The sequence below is a fragment of the Hemiscyllium ocellatum genome, chromosome 19 (assembly GCF_020745735.1).
Source record: "Hemiscyllium ocellatum isolate sHemOce1 chromosome 19, sHemOce1.pat.X.cur, whole genome shotgun sequence".
In the NCBI taxonomy this organism is placed as follows: Eukaryota; Metazoa; Chordata; class Chondrichthyes; order Orectolobiformes; family Hemiscylliidae; genus Hemiscyllium; species Hemiscyllium ocellatum.
In genome coordinates, this window is record NC_083419.1 from 59,186,233 (window position 1) to 59,202,200 (window position 15,968).

At 38.2% G+C, this 15,968-nt stretch overlaps 1 protein-coding gene across 3 annotated transcripts in view; it reads left to right on the forward strand.

The window, feature by feature from the left end:
• Positions 1-15,968, forward strand: part of gxylt1b (glucoside xylosyltransferase 1b) — an 84,406-nt gene that overhangs the window by 53,527 nt on the left and 14,911 nt on the right. For all 3 annotated transcript variants that reach the window (XM_060839971.1, XM_060839972.1, XM_060839973.1), the window contains 3 exons: positions 2,446-2,641; positions 3,153-3,284; positions 8,209-8,460. In XM_060839971.1, the coding sequence (XP_060695954.1) occupies positions 2,446-2,641; positions 3,153-3,284; positions 8,209-8,460 (580 nt within the window). The remainder of the gene's footprint in view (positions 1-2,445; positions 2,642-3,152; positions 3,285-8,208; positions 8,461-15,968) is intronic.

Genomic DNA, 15,968 nt, shown 5'->3' on the forward strand with positions numbered 1-15,968 from the left:
GAGCAATGTTAAATTAAGTGTTCACGTGAATGTGGATGTCACTACTGCAGAATGCAGCATTTGTACTCCTTCACTGACTTAGTAACTGGACTTGTGCTGATCTCAATAGAGTGGCAGTACTGCTATCGCACTGTGGCTAAATGAAAATTGAAGGAATTTGTACTGAGTCCACTGTTGTTTGTCATTTATAGAAGCAATTTGGGTGAGAATTTAGGATGCATGCTTAGTAAGTTTGCAGACGACCTCAAGATTTGTGGTATAGTCGATGGTGAAGAAGGTTGTTTAACTTATAAAGGGATCTTGATCAATTGGGCCAATGCGCTGAAGAGTGGCAGATGGAGTTTAATTTGGATGAATGTGAGGTAGTGCATTTAAGTAAAATGAGCCCGGGCAGGATTCAGTTAATGGTAGGACCTGGGGTGGTGATGCTGAACAGCAACACCTAAAGGTTTAAGTTCATTGTTCTTTGAAAGTGACATCACAGGTAGACAGGATGGTTAAGAAGGTATTTAGCGCACTTGCCTTCATTGCTCAGTTGGGTTGTAATGTTCAGGTTGAGCAGGATGTTGGTAAGGCCACTTTTGGACTACTGGCTACAGTTCTAGGTCATCTTGCTATAGGAAGGATACTGTTAAATTGGCAAGGGTTCAGAAAAGATTTATCAGGATGTTACTGGGAATGGAGGGTTTGAGTTATAAGGAGAGGTTCGATAGGCTAGGACGTTTTTCACTGGAGCATAGGAGGTTTAGGGGTGATTTTTTTATACAGGTTTATAAAATCACGAGGGGGAAAGAAAATGTGATTAGCCAAGGTCTTTTACTTAGGGTGGGGGATTTCAAAACCAGGGGTATATTTTTAGGGTGAGAGGAGGAAGATTTAAAAGGGACCTGAGGGGTGATTTTTTTTTTCCCTCTCAGAGGGTGGTTCATATGTCAAATGAACTGTCAGAGGAAGTGTAGATAAAGGTACAGTTACAACATTTAAAAGACATTTCCACAGTTACGTGAATAGGAATAGGAATGTGAATAGAGGGATATGGACAAAGCACAGGCAAGAGGGGCCAACTTAGTTTGGGAACCTTGGTCTGTGTGGATGTGTTGGACCAAAGGGTCTGTTTCCGTGCCGTCTGATTCTGAATATCCTATTTACTCGACTTCCTAATCATTGTCCCATGCACTCTTCTGGAATGCATATGTGTCTGGACACAGGACACAGTTAGATCTGGCAGCGTTCTATCTGCATTTGGCATGTAAAGAATAGCTACCTGATGATGATATAAGGAGTGCAACCATTATCTGTAGAAATGTACCCAAATATAATTAGCATATTACAGGAAGTACATCTCTTTGTGTAACTGAACTATTTTTCATTTCTTGCATTAGACTTTTTGAATGAGGTAGAAATTTAACAATTGCCCAATGATGGACATCTGTATATTATCAGTAGCATTATGCACATTAAAAATTGCACCATAAATCTCTCTGATCCTAGTTTAAAATTTGAGGAAGTATTTCCATGAGATGTATAACTTGCAGTAGAGAGATAAAATGATCAAGAGTAATAATTAAGAAAAAAATGTTCAGTCTATCTTAAATTATCATTAGATTAGATTAGATTACTTACAGCGTGGAAACAGGCCCTTTGGCCCAACGAGTCCACACCGACCCGCCGAAGCGCAACCCACCCATACCCCTACATTTATCCCTTCACCTAACGCTACAGGCAATTTAGCATGGCCAATTCACCTGACCTGCACATCTTTGGACTGTGGGAGGAAACCGGAGCACCCAGAGGAAACCCACGCAGACACGGGGAGAATGTGCAAACTCCACAGTCAGTCGCCTGAGGCGGGAATTGAACCCGGGCCTCTGGCGCTGTAAGGCAGCAGTGCTAGCCACCGTGCCGCCCACTTATGAGTGTGCAGTTAAAATAATTTTAATGAAACTGAGAAAAATTGATTGTACCTTTCTCCCTAAATTTGGTGAAGGGTTTGTAACATCGTAAAGAAGGCTTACAGATATGGTAAAGTAAAAGTGAAATGGGGGTATTGATTTATGTAGAACACAGGCATGCGGATTCTGGAGAACTGTGCTGATTGAAGCTTCCTTTCTTAAAATATGAAATAGTCAGAAAATTGAGAGGTAATTTTCACTACCAACTGGGCGGTAATATCTGGGGAAAAAAAACCTTTGAATTCCATTTTGTTAGAATCCATTGAAGTAAAACTGGGTAGGTTTTTTATGATGGGTGGAAGATGCCTCCACAAATTTACTGTGCAGTATTGCAAATTAAAACACCCACTTTACTTGTTACTAAGAAATCAATTTTGCATCATTTCACAGAGCAAAAGCATCACTTCTGAGAACATATCTCAGTGTCTGATTTTTTTGCAGTATGGAGTACCTTGATTTGTGATCTATTTTTAACAAAATGTTAATTTGACAGGCATGAAGCAAAAACTTGGAACCCTGCAAGCTCATCAAAAAAGCTTTCTTCAAGGATGCATCTGGCCGTGGTAACGTGTGGACAAAGATTGGAAGAAACTTTAACAATGCTGAAGTCTGCCATTTTATTTAGTCAGAAGCCACTTCATTTTCACATATTTGCAGAGGATGAACTCCATACCAAGTTCAACAGTACAGTATGTATCTGGATAGCTCACACTTATTGTTTAAACAAGTTTTGCAAAGATATTGAAAATGCCCATGTGTATGTTGAGTCACATTGTTTTAAAGCAAGTTTTAAAGATGTTTGTATCTAATTTAGTTACTGCACCATTTCTCTGTCTTCTCACCTTGCCTATTTAAATATCTTCTTCATGGAAGATGCCCCATATTTGGTATCTTCTACTATTTAGGTACTTGGAAGATAAGTGACCCTATGTTAATGCCACTGAGTTATTTGTATTAGAATCTCTACGGTGTGGAAACAGGCATTTCGGCCCAACAAGTCCACACACACCAAATTTGCTTACCCACAACAGAATAAAAACCCATCTAAATGCCACTTGATTGATTTTTCAATAAGAAAGTACCATTTGGGGCAAATTCTACTACCTTTCCAGTGACTATTTGTTTTATTTTGTAGTTATTTTTTGGCTTTGAATTTAAATGGAATAACCTATTAGTTATATATCTCTTTTTGGCCAACAGCTAGAAATCTGGAAGACCGCTTTTCATCAGAGGTTTAATCACGCTATCTACCCAATAACATTTCCAGCTGAAACTGCAGCGATATGGAAGAAGTTGTTCAAGCCCTGTGCTTCCCAACGACTCTTTCTACCTGTAAGATTTATTTTTCTTTTACATTGATATTGCATTTATGTCATTTCATTATGTTACAGCTTGTCTGTAAACAAATTGATCAGAATGCTTTGTGGTACAGCAGTAATGTCCCTATCTCTAGATCAGAAGGTATCTTTTAAATTCTACCTGCCCTGAAGGCATATTGTACGTAATGTGTTTGAACACATTGATGTTAAAAAGTAATTTGAGGCTATAATGTTTATTTGTTTGAAAGGTGTGTTTGTGTGAAACCTTTTCCTGAAATTGTCTAGTCAAAAATAATTATGTATATGTTAAGGTAATTTTTCAACTTTACACATAAACATCTTCAATTTGTATTGAACTCTTGAAGTTGAGCTATTTGGTTAGGTATGGCGGCAGTTCGGCTTTCCATTCAAATAACCAGGTCAACAGGAATCTGTTTGGGTATAAGTTATGTTTATAAAAATAATTCCAGCTGGCTCCTGATTCTTAATTAAATAATTGTAGTATTTAAGATAGGGAGGTGATGGTCAGCAGTTTCGTGCTTCTATTGTTTAGGTAGTTAGAGATAAGTGATCCTATGTTAATACCACTGAATTATTTGAATTAGAAGTAGAATCCCCACAGTGTGGAAACTGTAGTTATCTGTTTGTACTCCTTGTCAAACCAAATTGTTGACAAAAAGCTCCTTGGTTTAACACTAATCCTATTGCTGCTGAAGCTACATTAGTGTCAAGTTAGTGGACATTTATTCATTGTTTACATTCAATATCTTCCGTACAGTACTGAAGTTGAAATGACAGATGAACTGCAAATTATGTAGCAGACCTTGTGTATGTTTGCAAATAGAGTACATTATTTTGGGTTGCATGAATATCTCTGATATCTTGCAATTCCCATACCCTGAAAAAAGCTGCCAATATGGAAAAAAAAAGAGTTCTTTGAGCAGATTTTCTCTTGCTATCGCTCTCACTTGGATTTCTTTGCATTAGACTTAGCTTAAAGAAAATCCATCAACCGGATGTATTAATGAATACTATTTCACTGCTTTGAATAACTTATGTTTTGCCATCAACTCAGATGAAAAATTAGTGGACACTTTGCATTTATGCATGCATATGTTACACACAACAGTTAAAAAACTGATTTTTCTTTCAACTGGGATTTAAGTTTGGGGAAGGATAAGGGACTTTTGGTCAACAATTAGTTATTGAAGAAAAAAAAGGCAAGGTGTGAAATGTTCAGAACTATAAATCTAGCATTATGGCACACAAAGACTGCTCACGAGACCAATGTCTGCAGTACTTGAGCCTTAGCAGATGCAGGTTGCTCAGAAAACAGTATTGAGAAGTCTTGGAGTAACTGTTCAGGAAGACCAACGGGTTTCACATTGGGCCCACAGTTAGCTTGTTGCAGGAAGGCCGGTGAGCTAAATAGCCTGTTATTTAGCTGGCTTTTCCCCAACTGAAAGCTGAACAGTTTCCAAGCAAAACCAGCCCCCTCCCAGTTATAAAATCATTCATGTGTTTTCTTAGAAGTGATTCCAAGTACTTAGATGAAATCATGTGGTTTCCAAGAAATCTCTTTCATTAAAAATAGTTCCAATGTCCAAAGTGGTCATGAGGGAACCATTTTTGAATAAAAGGTATTTCCACAGATTGTGAAATAATTATTTTCGTTGCAATTTTTCAAAACTTAATCCTCAAAATATTAAAATATGAAACCTTCATAATACAATGTTATTAAATAAAGAAATGTTAGCTTTTTTTATTTAAGCATTCTATAGTCCACTATTATAATAATTATGGCCAATTGACGGTAGCTGGTTTTAAAAAAAAGTCAAATTCCTTACCATCATCTTAATTACTGCCCATAGTCTCAAGCAACTCTACCTGTCAAATCATGGTAATTTGTATCTGCTCTGTGTTTAGAATATAAAATTATATCCAAGGGATATATGGAACTAAAATATTGACTTCTGTATATTCTGGATTGAAAGGCTTTTAAGGGAACTTGTGGTTTCTGGGAATTGGCTTTTAATTGGTTCTCTGGCATTGTTTGGAATAGATGGAAGCTTGTGTTTTGGAGGCTACCTACCACCAACCTCTGAACTGGAGTTACTATTTTTCAGTACACACCTAGGTGTGTGATCCATTTGTTGCTCTGTCTGTCTGCCCTGCTCCATAGATCTCTGTCAACAACATTTATACTGGGAACCTGAGAATGTTCCAGAAATCTGTATTTTTATCTTCAACTAACTCTTAAAATCTTAACTTCTAACTGACTCTCATCTGAACTGAAGTATGATTTTGAAAATCTCATCAATTCTACAACTGACTGCATTGCAATCTCAACAGCAAAGTGACTGGACTGAGATGTCTCGTTTTATTTTTATCTTTTGTTTTTTATTCAGACTGTATTTTTTTTTGTATGCTTTTCCAAAAAAAGTCACATTTACAGTGTTGCATCGACTTCTCTATCAGATGTGTGTTTAAGACGTTATGAATAGTTTATTTACTGACTGCTTTTAGGATTTTTATGACCAAACTTATCTTTTGAAGTTATTTTTGAGTTTATTTAAGAAAGCTAGTAAAAGTTTCTCATTTGGCCTGATTAACAGTAATTAAGAGATCAAGATTGACTATTTTTGCGATTAAATAATACATAGCTTTAATACATCTCGTGGTGTATTGGGGCTCAATTACCAGCATATTCCTGCCCTCAGTTGTTTCACTTCTCTCCATTCCACCATCAATAGTTGAGCTTTCAATGTCTTGATCCTACTTTCTTGAATTCCTTCTCTTAAAAACCACAAGCTTTCTATTGAAATTCTATTTCTTCAAATCAATTACTACTTTAATCATCCTTAGTATTTTTTATGAAGTGTGGTGATGCATTTTTGACAAAACGTTCGACATCAGTCTGTGAATAATCTGGAGCTACTGTTGGCCAAAACCTGAATGAACTACCCATATACGTACAGTGCCTAGAGACCAGGTCAGAGGTTAAGAATTCTTCAATGATTTACTCTCCTCCTGATTTGTCAAAACCTGTCCACTATCTGCAAGGCAAAGTCAGGAGTGTAATGAAATACTCTTGACTTAATTAGATTGTTTCTCGAGCTGCAACCTTCAAGAAGCTTGACAAAGCAATTCACCTAATGAGCACCCCATGCACTAACTGCAATATTCACTCTCTTCAACATCAGTGCTCAGTGGCAGCAGTCCATGCCATCTACAAGAAGTACTGGAGCAACTTGCCCATTTCTCTTCAACAGCACCTTCCAAACCCACAAACCATATGCTTGCCTGGACAAGAGCACCCAGATTCTGTGTAAAAATGTTTTAGTGGTGCTTGTTGTTTTCTTATTTCCCTCACTACTAATTATCTGTCATGGGTTGGGTTTGCAGAAACTTAAAAATAAAAAATCGTCCTCCAGTATGCAAAGACTTCTCGAAGGGCCAGGCAAAGTTAACTGAGGGCTATGATGCATGTCTGTTTTCTAAAGACAACAGCTGGAGCCTTGTAGAGGCTTTCTGACCACACACAGCACCCATCTTGTCCTCTTCCCAATTGGCCATGTTCTCTTTCCCTTCTCATCCCGAATCCAAAAATAAAGACAAATATTAGTCGGCAGAGAAAGTCTGCCAGTGCTATTTGTTTTCTATATTTAACTTGCATTCTTCCCCACTTGTCTGGGACTTGTAAAATTCTAAATTCTGCAGCAAATTAAATAAAGCAGACTCAAATTTGTTGACTAATGAAAGAAACAGTCAGTGGCACTTCTGCATCAGCCAATGCAGAGCATTATTTGAACTCAGTAAGGTAAAACATGTATCATGGACTTGTCCTGTCATGCTCAGGGAGCCAGTTTAGCATTAATCAAATTCTAGTAAAAGATAGCCACAGAATGTTGCCGAATTGATGTACCACTGAAGTCAAAGATATTCCAGTAGTATTTCATTCTAAATAGGTTGAGTCAAACTGCTTGACATTGCTTAGTGACACTTAGTTGGATAAGAGACTTCCCAAATAGTGCTGCTAAAAGCTGTGAAGCCTGTTCTACCTGCTGACAACTGAGCAGTGTTTACAAGTCTGACCAACCCCCATCGACATGATTTTCATTGTATTGAGTAGCGTAATTTATATATGAAGAGGTGCCCCCCACCCCCAAAAAGCAGATTTTGTCATTGGAGAACCTCTGATTGTGCCAGCCAAAACTGATAGCTTCAGGATATTTGAAAATATGCTAAATATTTGTCAATTTGTTAAGATTAGAAATAATGTTGGATACCTTCACAAAAGATCATCGTAACCCATAATGTATTGTTTAGTCGGCACTGAAATTGTCTGCTGGCATTGATGCACATGTTCCCAAATAATCAAAAAGTTTCCAGTGGACGATATTTACACAAAAATGTCTTTGTGTGTCTCAGACCACCAACTTAAAGTGCAGTCTAAAAGAACAAATGGAAGACTGAAGGGCATAACAAAATATATTTTTGGTTATGCTAATTGGGAAACTCTAGTGATTTTACACCAATTAATTGAAAGGGTGTGGTTTTGTTCCAGTGCTAAGCCTTGATTGGTTTGTTAGCAAGAGTAATAAACTAAGATCCTCATCTGGTGGACACACTGAAAAACAATGAGTGCCTGAGGATGTAAATCTTCTTAATATTTAAGGTAGTTCCAAAACAATGCACTTGCCAATGAAACTGGCTTTTAGTACTAATGTTCATCTGTCAAGGGACTATTATTGTTGTAAAGTAAATTAATTTTTTACTTTTATATTGAGCATTTTGAAGTTGAAAACCCTGACTTGCAGAATTGTGATCAGTGCTAGCAAATAGAGGTATTTTGAACAGTCAGCACATATCTGCACTAAGCTGCTTGAACAGAACGTAATTTCATTTCTTCTTGATGCTTGTCCTTTTCATTTTAGCTGATCCTCAAAGATGTGGATTCTTTGCTCTACGTAGACACTGACATTCTTTTTTTGCGTCCGATGGATGATATTTGGGCATTTCTTGAAGATTTTAATCATACTCAGATTGCTGGAATGGCTCCAGAACATGAGGAGCCACGAATTGGCTGGTACAACCGTTTTGCCAGACATCCATACTATGGAAAGACTGGAATCAATTCTGGCGTTATGTTGATGAACATGACACGTATCCGAAAAAAATACTTTAAGGTAAATGTGATCTGGAAGTTTTATGCTCATGTATTGAACTGCGGTAATATTTTACGTACTTTATGGTTTGTGTGATCTTTTGCAATGCACTCTGAACACTGAAGAGATATGAAGTGAATTAACAAGGAAATCCTTCAGTTAATTATAGAACAGTAATTTCCATGTAGACCCTTTTTACTGTTGCAATTATTCCACTATTGAATAAAATTGTTTTTAATTTAGTTAATAAATGTTTAATTGTATGGTATCATACCGTATTTAATTAAAAGAATAAAATACCAAGCCAATTGCCAGACCAAGTGTAACTGAATATTTACTTCCAATCTTACTATTTTAGTGTTTACTTTAAAATCATTTCAGTTCCTTTTTCTGAAGCTGCCAATTAATATTATACACTTTCATGGTTTAAGTGTCCCTTGTGTTGATGAAGGAATTTTTAACGAAAAAAATAAATGAATGTGCTGGAGTGTTGACAGTGGAAGAGAGATTCATTTGACTGTACAAACACAATGGTCCTGTTACTGTGCACATTTGCATGTTCCTTAACTGCAGTCACAGGATAATGATCCAAATGAGGAACCCAAACTGATATTCTCCCTGCCATTTCCTCATTTATTCTATTGTGTTCAAATCAACTGTGTAATCATTTTGGTCATTAAACAGCAGACTTGTTAAACAAGCAAAACTTAATACCAATAATTTAGAGCAGAATAATCAGAAATTTAATGATAAGATTAGAGAATCTTATTATAGTAGACATTTAGAAACGAAACATAATGGCAGAAATCTCTAATTATGATTTAATTACAAAGGTCTCCTAAGTCTATACAGGATTCTGAAGGGTTGAATATTACTTTGACCAGCTGATGGCGCTATTGGACTGTCTTTGGCTTCACTAAAACATTGTGGGAGATGGAAAATTTAAATACGGAACAAAACTCACTTACTGAGTGGTGTCTCAGATGTCCAGTACTTGCATAGTTTCAAATTTTTGTTTTTCAACTAAAATGGAGATAACTTGGTAGCTTTTGAAGATGGTGAAACCAGTGATAATATTGTGCTAGTTATCTTCTATTGAGTTGTTAATGTTGTTCCAATAATATTAAATTTAGCTAATTAGTAATCTTGCATAGAAGGTGCTCCTACCTGCTGTGGAAAGTAGAGGTACAGCCCACAAAACAATTGTGACAGATGCTTTTCTAAGATGGGGATAAAGAAACTAAAAATGAGATTTGCTGTATATTAAACTGGAGTATTTGATATGAAGGTGTCTGCAATGGAATGTATACCATACCTGGCATTTTCTTTCATTCCATTACAGACATTCCTGTTTATCCACATGTGCTCTTGCTCTCATTCATACATACTAGCTCAAACTGAAGACCTACTAATTAGCATGGTTTAGCTTTTCGGCCTTTTTTAAGCCTTCATTGGATTTTATTTTGTATTCCTTCGTGTTTTTTCAACAGATGTGTCTCCTGAATCATTGAAATAACACTTTCAAACTTCCAGCTGCTTTGCCTTTGTGACAGATCATGATCTGTTAAAGAATTCAATCATCTACATTGGTTACTGTTTGAAGCGTCTGCATTGAGATTATCCTTCGGCTGATCTCGTGTCAATTAGTAACCCTTTCTCTGCTATCCCATAATCCACCCTTTGTAAACTTCAGCTCAATTGAAAACTCCCATCCTGTTTTGACCTCCATAAGGTCCTACTCTTCTATCATCTGTGTGTTCACTGACCTACGTTTGCTTCCATTCTATGCCATAGGCAGTCGGTGAAGGATAGAGCTTGGAGACTAGTCTGAATGTACTTTATAAACTTCAATTCACGCATACAATTACATATATAAAGTTAATTCTCTGTTAATACCCATCACCTGAATCAAGTCAAAACAACATACGGGTATGGGTTTTGTCTTTCAGCCAGCTGTGATCACATTTGTCCAATGAAATTTTGCACTTTCAGCAATGTCATGTGGCTACAAGTACTCGAAACATTTTACTGAAATAATTAAGGTTATATGTACATTTTCCCAACTCCAGTAGATAGAAAGCGTTTCACCTTCTGAACGTATGAGGAGCATGGCTCAATGCTATGTCTGTCCAAGTGCTGTTTTGAGACTTTACCTTGCCTCTCCCCATCCAAATAAAAGTTGTACATTTCTGAGATTTGTTTACTGGTTGCTGCTTTTGAGTCTTAACTGCTCTATGATGAATGGAAGACATGAGACAAGTGGGCTGGCAATGGTTGCTGCTGGACTATGGACGTGGTGTTGGAGAAAAAGGACATTCGGTGGTAAAGAGAGTCCAATAAAATTAACATGGTTGTAAGGATTGTGGAGTGGTGCATTCGGAGCCTAAAGGGAGGAAGGAATGAGGTAGGATAGATTATATGAGATAGCTAGTACAGTCTGATTATTTGGCCCAATTATTCTGCCAGTGCTAACTATCCAAGCCTCCTGTCATCATAGAATCTCAACAATGCAAAAGCTGGTTGTTCAGCCCATTGAGCAGCACCAACCCTCTGAAGAGCATCCCACCCAGACCTATTACCCTAACCTTATTCCCTGGAATCATGCACTTCCCATTACTAATCCACCCAACCTACAGACCCCTGGGCACTACGGGCAATTTAGCATGGCCAGCCCACCTAACTTGTACATTTTTGGACTGTGGGAAGAGAATGGAGCACCCAGAGGAAACCCACACAGACTCTGAGAACACATGTAAACACACAGACAGTTGCCCAAGGGTGAAATCGAATTCAAGGTTGGCACTGAGGCAGTAGTGCAGCCCTCTCTTCTTCCCCTGCTAACTCTATCATCATAATTGTGAATACCCTTCAGTTTCGAATGGCTGGATTATGCAACAGAGTTTGCATAGACCTGATAAGCCAAGTGGCATCCTTCCATTCAGTAAACTCACACTTCCTCTTAAACTACTTCAATCGGTGGTAGAGAGTTTCACATTCTTAACAGTCTTCAAGTAAAATCACTATTTGATTTTTTGGTGACATCTTGTCAGGGTGGCCTCTAGTTGTTTTCCTCACAAGAGGAAATGTTTTCCTTTATATCCATTCTTTTTACAGAACATTAATTTTAAGACAGACTTTTCCAAGATAAAAGTGACCTCGACTTCCATTACATTCTGACAGAAATCCATAGGACGTATGTTATCATTCTTGTAAACTATCTTTGCATGCTATACAGTGCCTCTATATACTTTTCACAATACATCAGCCAGAACTGCATTGCATTCTTAAGTAGAACAAAGCTTCTATACCTGTTTAACATAGCGTGCCTTTTTCAAATTCCATTTCTTTACATACAAAGCATAGTGCTTGGTTTCATTTTTATTATAAACAATTATATGCCATGGCTAATTTATGCACCTTTCAATACTTGTTGTTTCGATACTTTGAGGCCACTTTGAGTCATAGTCATACAGCATGGAAACAGACCTTTTGGTCCAACCAGTCCATGCCAACCATAATCCCAAACTAAACTATTCCCATCTGCCTGCACTTGACCCATATTCCTCCAGGGTAAAAACAAGGACTGCAGATGCTGGAAACCAGATTCTAGATTAGAGTGATGTTGGAAAAGCACAGCAGTTCAGGCAGCATTCGAGGAGCAGGAAAATCGACGTTTCAGGCAAAAGCCCTTCATCAGGAATAGAGGCAGAGTGCCTGCAGGGTGGAGAGATAAATAAGAGGAGGGTGGTAATGTGGAGAAAGTAGCATAGAGTATAATGGGTGAATGGGAGTGGGGATAGAGGTGGTAGGTCAGGGAGGAGGATGAAGTGGATAGGTGGAAAGCAAGATAGGCAGGTAAAACAAGTCATGGGGATAATGCTGAGCTGGAAGTTTGGAACTGGGGTGTGAGGTGGGGGAAGGGGAAATGAGGAAACTGGTGAAATCCACATTGATGCACTGGGGTTGAAGTGTTCTGAGGCTGAAGATGAGGCGTCCTTCCTCCAGGCGTCGGGTGGTGAGGGAGAGGCGGTGAAGGAGGCCCATGACCTCCATGTTCTCGGCTGTGTGGGAGGGGGAGTTGAAATATTGGGCCACAGGGCAGTGTGGTTGGTTGGTGAAGGTGCCCCAGAGATGTTCCTTAAAGCGCTCTGCGAGGAGGTGTCCATTCTCCCCAATATAGAGAGACCGCCTGAGGAGCAACGGATATGATAAATAATATTGGTGGATGTGGCTACATTCCTCTATATTTCTTATTAATGTCGTTATCCAAATCTCTTGTAAATGTTGTAACTGGACCTGCTTTCCCTGGAAATTCATTCCACATGTAAACCCCTCATCTCTTCTTAAATTCCTCTCCTCTCACCTTAAAAATATGTCCCCTAATTCTGAAATTCCCAACCCGAGGATAAAGACCCACTTTATAAATTTCTGTTAAGGTTAACCCTAAACCACCTATATTCCAGTGGAAAAAAATTCCAGCCTCTCCTTGTAATCCAAACCCTCCATTCCCTGTGTCATCCTGGTAAATCTTTTCTGAACCCCCTCCAGCTTAATAAAATCCTTCCTGTAACAAAGCAACTGAAACTGCACACTACTCCAGAAGAGGTCTCATCAATATCCCTTCATAACTTCAACATGACATCCCCGACTCCTGCGGTCCAAAGGTCAGAGCAGTGAGGGCAGGTGTGCTAAACACCTTCTTAACCACCCTGTCAACATGTGACTCAAACTTCAAAGAGTCATTTACATGAACCCCCAGGTCTCTCTCTTCTGCAGCATTACCCAAAGCCTTGGGTTGGGGGTCAGGGTAAAAACTGGGTAAGGGGGCTAGTTCAGCAGTGACCGATTTGTGTCGTTAGAGAAAGGTGAGAAATGTGGGATTGGTCCAGCAAGGTTTGTAGCTAATGAGGTTGGTGTAGTTGGCTGAGGATCAGTATGAGTTGGGGATTCAGTTCCTTACTCCATCCAAAGGTTAGAACAGGTTCTAATTCTTTATTACTGTTCCTGATTAATGGTTGAGCTCAGTGACTCAACTCTCAGAAATCTCTCTTCTTACCCCCCCCCCCCCCCAAAGTTCAGGACTCCGAGTTCCAGCAGCTAATTGTCCCAAAGAAATTTGAAATTACCAGGCATTTCCCATGGAGTCAGCTACATTGAGACTTCCAACAATCCAAATGCACGATTGAAATCTGCACTGCTGAAACACTTATCTCTTCCTTTGGAGTTTCTAGGCAAATCTGTTTTTGATTTCAAAGTCAAAATTGTTATTATGAATTGTGAACAATAGTCCCAATACTGATCCTTGTGGGTCCCACTTTCTGCCTATCTGAATAATTATTTTATACTCATGGTCTATGCACTCATTCTGTCAGCCAGCTTGTAGTCCCTTCTGGCACTTGTTCCTGGTACCATATTCTCTGACCTGTTATCCATAGTTTTATTTTGGTGCACCTAATAGTATAAGTTGTAAATCAGATAAACAACTTCTACATAAATATTTTTTTAAAAAGACTTCATTTGCTGAAAACTCATGAAAGCTTCGAAGTGTGTAGTCTGCTCACTTGTTTTTATTTTAAATGCATTTGTTTATTTCTGAACTCCATTTGCCAATTCTATTTCTTTAGCAAAGACTGGAGAAATAAATTCTGCCATCTCATAGCTTTATCAGTGGTGTTATGTCTGTCCATTAGGAGGCCTATTCTTACCTGATCTGGCCTGTTTATTGATGTGTTTGTAAAATATTTGACTTTTGTTTTGTGTTCATTGGTAGGAACAGTAGAAATGACTAGCAGAGGACTAATGATAAATTAGTATACAAAGAGGAAGACCAAATCCATAAATCCCAGCAATGATGCAATTGTTTACTCTCCAAATAGATATATATATTTTTTAAACAAACTTGTTCATTTAATACAGGAATTGTCTGGGATATTGCTGTCAGTAGTGTCACTGGCGCTGATCCAGCTGGGCATGTTTCTAGAGTGTGAAAGCATAATTAAACACCACCATGCAAGTAATTGCATGGCTTTGCCGTAACCCTCCAATTGTTTCCTTATTCATTCATGGAGTCACAGTAATGCATTGCTTACCAAAGTATTTTTCAATATGACTCCATTTTATGACCTTTACACTTGAGCATAATGTGACCCCCAGATGCAGCAAAAACAAAACAGCAATACAGCAAATGGTAATGTTGAATGTCCTGTTTAAACTCTATATTTAATACGTATTCTTTTAATTCTGTTTATATAAATGTGAATCAATTGAATATGGAGATCAGTTTATAAAGCACTTTGTACACACAGAAACTCCATTCACTTTATTCCCTTTGCCTATCTCTTCTGGTCAATTTATATCCGTGTAATTGAGATTCCTGTATGTGATTGATCCCTTATTGTCTTTTATTTCTTTCCACATGCAGGTTATTCTTGTCTTTTATGTATGCCTGTTTTTCTATGGCTATTATCCTATCCTGCCTCATAAATATGGTTACCATATATCCTTTTTGCAATTTCTAATTCCAGTCCTTTTGGTTTTCTCTCTACGTATGTCTCTTTAATCTCTCTTGACGGTTGTTTTCTCTCAACATATGATTTGCTTCATCTCCTGTTTGACTGTGTACATTGTGCAATGCTCTACAGACATTCTGACTCCTTTTTAGTAGAATGAGACGAGAAATTCTCGCTTAAAATTGTCTTGTATTTCTAAAAATCAAAACTTTTTAAAGTTACCTTCAGTGAAGCATTGACTCCTCTAGCCATCAATGTTAACACTGAAGTTAGATCTTGCAGGGCATTCTTTAGCAGAATAACAATGATTTATTCATTACAACTTAGGTACAGATATAATGCAGTATTTTGGTCAAATTCCTACTTTTTTTTTAGTTCTTCCATCTATCCATTTATATTAGATTTAACTTTGTACTTACAGGATCCACTATAGGAGGAACTTTAAGAGTGGAACCGAGGACATCTTGCTAGGGTCTGTGTCTGAAAGTATTTGCTTATCTGTCTCTGGGCTATGTGCTGAGGCTGTCAATTGCTGCCGGCCAAGTCATGGCCACTACCTGGTGGCATTATTTTAGGAAAGCTGACCTCAGTGGGGTTGCTCCTGTTGGCTGGCTGTAGGGTCTTGCTGTTCATTACTATCCAGCCAGGAGGCTTTGGAGAGCAGCAGAACCACTGTGTAATCTGGGACCTGCTGGGTAGGAGGTCCCTGCTGCAGACGTCAAATCGTGATGTAGCATTGGGAGTGATTGTGCCAAGAAAGTGCCATTCAAATCATGTACAGTAATCCATGTTAAAACTAGTCTGCAATGTTCAATGAAGTTTCAGTTCCAATAAATGAACTGATGTTAAAATCTAACAGTGCTGAATGAGGATTTTCTGGGTTGCCATTTTTGTGAATGGCCTGCTCTCTACTTGATTATGAAATGTGTTTCAACTATTGACAACAAAACATAGTGAGATCTGATGATAACTAAAGCCTGCAACTTCTGCCCAAATGAATCAATAGTTGCAAGTAAATCT